At 36.5% G+C, this 5258-nt stretch overlaps 1 protein-coding gene across 1 annotated transcript; it reads right to left on the bottom strand.

The window, feature by feature from the left end:
* Window positions 1-2406: 2406 nt before the first annotated feature.
* On the bottom strand, window positions 2407-3507 carry gper1 (G protein-coupled estrogen receptor 1). The gene is given in 1 exon segment (XM_042086227.1): window positions 2407-3507. A coding segment is annotated over 1 exon segment (1101 nt).
* Between the last annotated feature and the right edge of the window lie 1751 nt (window positions 3508-5258).

Raw genomic sequence — 5258 nt, 5'->3', positions numbered from 1 at the left:
CATTCTCCAAGAATTACAGCTGCACGGTCTTGAGTCAACCTCATTATGGAGTTGATCTCATAGTTTCAAAATAATTTTGCATGTAAAAACCTGAGTAATTCAAGTATCAATTCAGTTGTTTTGGGGAATAAAATTAAAGCAGAAGAAAAAGTTACCTTTGTAGCATTTAATATACATACACACATGTAAGTTCTGCTTGGACCTCAGTGGAATGTTTTCCATACACTGAACTTGAAAGTTACACTCTTTAAGGTATGTGTTTTTATTCAGTTTGTGAAACATGTACACAATTGACAGTAACATTATGGTCCCATCACATTGTGTCTAGACATTTTTATTCATATTCATTCAAATGAAAATCAATACAGTATTCACCATTCCCTTCACTCAACCCTCTATTTGTATCGTACCATCCAACCATCATTTTATATAGGCTGTGAACTACACACATTCATCTCATCAATTGACTGTAGAAGGCCACACGGTGTACAGTATGTGGCGCCACAAAGAAATATGCAAAGGGAGTCAAAATGTTCACCAATGCACAGTTGCAGTTGACCAAAGTAACATTTTCCATAAGAAAATGTTTACTTAATTTACTAATGACAAATGTAAATGACTAGCTGTTACATTTTCACCTATGTCCCCTCTTTACTAAGCAATTATCTAAGCAATGGTCAGTGTTCATTTCCCAGGCTGGACCATCACAGCTGGAAAAATAAATCTTGGTTACTGAGTTTCCCATACACAGCAGGGGTCAGTACTGTATACACAAACATCTACTCTTAACCTCATTGTCAAAACCTGTGATACAATCATGTCTATGGAGACGCAAGCAAAAATGATAGAATAATTAATGTTTATAATAGTTGACTGTGATAACATAGTTTTGACCACCTTTGTACATCTTTGATGTATGGGTGTAAAATAGTGAAAGCTATTAAAAGTTCTCATATCTGCATATGTATTTACACAGTATGTGCCCGTGTTAAATTGCTTTAGCATGTAGTTACACTAATTTAAGTTAATGCATTGCTTTTAATTGGTATTGTTTGTTTGAACAAAACAAATTAATTAGTAGTGTACTGGTGTATGTGTATGTTATTACACAATTTATTAAGGTTAGGGTTAGGTCTATCATATACTGTTGATGGCTGTACACATGTTGTATATAGCATTAAAACCTGATGTGATCCTCAGGTCTAAGATTTTGATATAAGGACAGTTAAATAAAGTGAATCTGAAAACTGAGAATTAAACATGGATGGTTCACAAAATGAAGGAAATGAACATGATCCATAGAACATCTTAAATTAACCATTGGGAGCTATAAGCACAGGTAACTCAATATTATGCAGATGCAAGGAATAAAAATCCTGTCTCTGAGTTTCTGAAACTGTAAGCAAAACATCATGGAGTCAAGGCAGAAAGGTACTGCAGTATTACAATTTATATTAATGTTTCAGTGTTTGCATAATGTGGAATGTCATTTGTTGAGGAAAAAAGGTGAAATCATAGATGCATTCATCACAGCCAGCACTTTGAATCGTTTGTATCCTGCCATATTCTCTGCTTGCCACCTGACCCCCCCCCCCCCCCCCCCCCACAGTTTTCTTGAGGGCAATGTAGACAGACATCTGAAATTAGAACCTTATATACTTCTTCACCTAATGTGCTTATTTCAGTTACCTATTCAATGAACTAACAGTCCATTAACCAGTATCAATCAGCCATATTAACTAAACTATAGCCTATGTTTATCTTACACCTGTGCTAGATAATAAGAGAATATAAAAGCCTTCTATGTTTAAAGCTTTTAAAGGAACACACTAGCTTTTTGGAGAATTAGCTTATTTGCTGTCTACCCCAGAATTATATAATATACCCTTCTCTTATTTGTGCTAGAGACTAACCAGGTAACCAGGTCTGACACCATTAGGCTAGCATAGCCCCGCTTTTAGCTATAGGCTAGCTATAGGCTAATTGGGGTAACCCACTTCAAGTAAATTATGCTAATTATGCTGAGCAGGGTGTATATCCTCTTATCTATCTCTAGAGTAGATGGCAAATAAGATCATTTCCCACAAGGTTGTTGTGTTACTTTCCTATCAATCACCTGTGTTGTTAAAATGGTAATAAAATTAAACTTGATACTTGAACTTAAGTATACATTTTTGCATAGCCCTCTTGCAGGGCAATTTCTACTACTTATTTTACACAGTGGAAAATAAGGTTTGTCATATAATAATCAATTTACCATATCACTGCTCATCAGCACAGTCAGTGTTGTTACATTTTACTGTGTCCATCTTACATTCAACCACATCTGTAAATCTTTACTTTGCCTTTGTGAACATGGTTAACTATTTGTAAACTGGTAATTGTTTTCAGCACAGTAAGCCAATGCTACACTTCAGAAACTTCAGTACTCCTAACAGGGATGTGCAAATCCAGGGTATGATGGCATAAACGATAAAGCACAGACCAATTGGCCTTCTGTTTAATAAAGAGCCGCAACTTGTCCCTAAAGGTCTCTCCCAGAAAGCTATAAATAATTGGGTTCAGACAGCTGTTTGAAAAAGCTGCAAGGTTGACAATATGACCTGTCAGTGGGTAGTCATGCCACAGTGTGGTGGCACTTCGTTGTGATGGGTCTGCCGTGCCCTGGAGAAGCTGGATGCTGATGAAAACATTCTCGGGGAGCCAACAAATAAAGAAGACCAGTACAACCACCACAATCATACGGAGTGCCTTCTGTCTGCGTGGCCATAGCCCACGGTGCTTTTGTGCTCTCATAAGAATGCGTACTATTAAGGAGTAGCATAAGCCAATGACTGAAAAGGGAACCACAAAACCAATGGTGACTTCTAGCCACTGAATTTCAAAGACATTGGCAAAGCAGAAGTGCACCTCACCTGTATGCTGTGTCTGGACAATGGTAAAGGGTAGCAACGTGGCCAGGATGGAAGCCATCCAGATGAGACTGCAGCTGAGTTTGGCATACTGCATTGTCCGCAAGGGACTGCTGCTCATGGAGCTGGCAAGTGCTACATATCGATCAAAGCTCATCCATGTCAAAAAGAAAATGCTACTGTACATATTGACCTGCAAGAAGAGGGACATGAATGTACACAAGATTGCAATGTCATAGTACTTTTCATTCAGATTGAAGACCTCAATGAGTGAGTCAGCTACTAGTATCAGGTCTGCCACAGCCAGATTAACAAAATATAGATCTGGAATGGTCATCTTGTCCCTGTGGTTTAGGGTCACCACCAAGATAAGGATGTTACCAATAAACCCAATTGGGAAAAGGAAAATGGTGTAGAGACAGGAGAGGAAAAGGCTGATGATGTAGAACTGATATGTATCTGGGGTCTCCTTTAAATGTGTTGAGTTATAATCATATGAGACATTAAGCCGATCAGTGCCATTCACATTCACATATATCTGAATCATCTGCTCTTCCATATTGGCTTAGTCCTTGAATTAGAGGCCCTGAATCATTAGTCACATCTTCTGTTGCAGCTACATATTTCATTTCATTAGCACCAGGTCCTGGGGAGAGTTTTGGGTGTTCTTTCTATTGCATTTTGACTCTTGCCAGTTTTTACTTCCAGTGCAATCAGAATAGATTATTGAGCCAAAAAAGAAGACCCATGGAGACTGTATCTCAGGGATTTGTAACATCCTTTTTCTTTAGAGATTTCCATTATTTTTTTTATCATCCTTTGTATCTGATCCAATGGTGTCTTCATGGGCTGTATTTTTGTTTCCTTTCCAAGACTGTTCTTTGCACTCTTCACATTTTTCAATTCAAGTGCTTTCTTGTTTCTTCCAGTCCATGACCATGATTATTTATTCACACTGAAGTCTGTGATGCTATTGCAGTGACACCTGAACTGAGAGAAGAGGCAAATAAGTTACTGCATAGTCAGAATTTTGTTTTTGGTCGATTATCATGCATTTATTGTATCACCTTTAAATCTAGGTTATTGCAATCATTCTTATTATTGTATAAAAATATGTTTATACTATGTTTCCCTTTTCCTGACTTTCTGTGCTGAGTAATAGACTGTAGATAATAGTCCCTAATTTTAAAATGCAAACTATACACTTAAACAGACTTAGTGAACACATCTTCAGACATCCTCAATGCAGAATCCTTGTTTTATGAAAGACACTCTGTGAAAGGCATGAATTCACACACACACAGTAAGTATAAAACTGGATGAAATAACATTAGAAAATACAAATATAACAAATAACATAGGATGTTAATTTGAACTGAAGAAACATAAGTAAACTTAAAACAGCTTAAATAGACAAAGTATAAACAGACTCACAAATCACAGATTTCAGAAACTGTCTCTGTCCAACCATAAATATGATTTTTTCAAATTATAGTATAACAAGTATAAATATATAATGGATTAAAGCCATCAACATTATATTTGGAAGGTCAATGCAAACCAAATGAATATTACGTGTCATTTAAGATGTAACACATGCCAACTTCAGTATGTGTGACAGGATGAGTTGCTTCAACAGATTATGCTCAGTTTAGCAATCCAACCTCTTAAAAAATGCATCTTTATACTCATGCAGACATCATCAGACAAATATTTATATCACACAAAATCACACTCATGCATGCTGAAATGCCTTGTTGAAACATCCCTCTTCTTTCTCAAAGAAGAAACACACAGAAATAAAAAGAAAACAACTTACTGTGGCGAGAGAAACATGTTCTGCAGAATGTATGAAGGTTCAGTCGAGGTGTTACAAATTTGTAATCTCATTTTCAGACAGATCTTGGCTCATTGTGTCATGTACTGTTTAATCCTACCTAAGAGCATGCTGCCACAGCTACATCCACACAATGAAGACAGGGAGTAAACCCACCATGTCCCTCCTCCCTCCTTGATTATGCAGTTTTTAGAATAGATTACCTTTGTCAGGTAAAGTGCTGAAATAATTTTCTAATAATTATAGTAGAGTTTATAATAGAGTAAATTGGTTCCCTAATGTCAATTTTGTAACTTTCAGTTTTAATTTGTAACACAGGAGAAGTTGGGGTCCGATCAGATAATTACCTTCCTAAGTCAAGTGAAGTTCAATCTATGATGTCAAATTCCGTTGTATTGGATTTTATATATTAAAAAAAAGTTTAACATTTTTCACAGGCCACACATTTTGTCCAATCTTTAGCAAAATTGTCGAAAGTATTCACATAAAAAGCCAGTCAAAGCAGCCAG

This window comes from Alosa sapidissima, chromosome 3, assembly GCF_018492685.1.
Source record: "Alosa sapidissima isolate fAloSap1 chromosome 3, fAloSap1.pri, whole genome shotgun sequence".
NCBI lineage: Eukaryota > Metazoa > Chordata > Actinopteri > Clupeiformes > Clupeidae > Alosa > Alosa sapidissima.
This window is presented reverse-complemented; position numbering and strand designations above follow the sequence as displayed.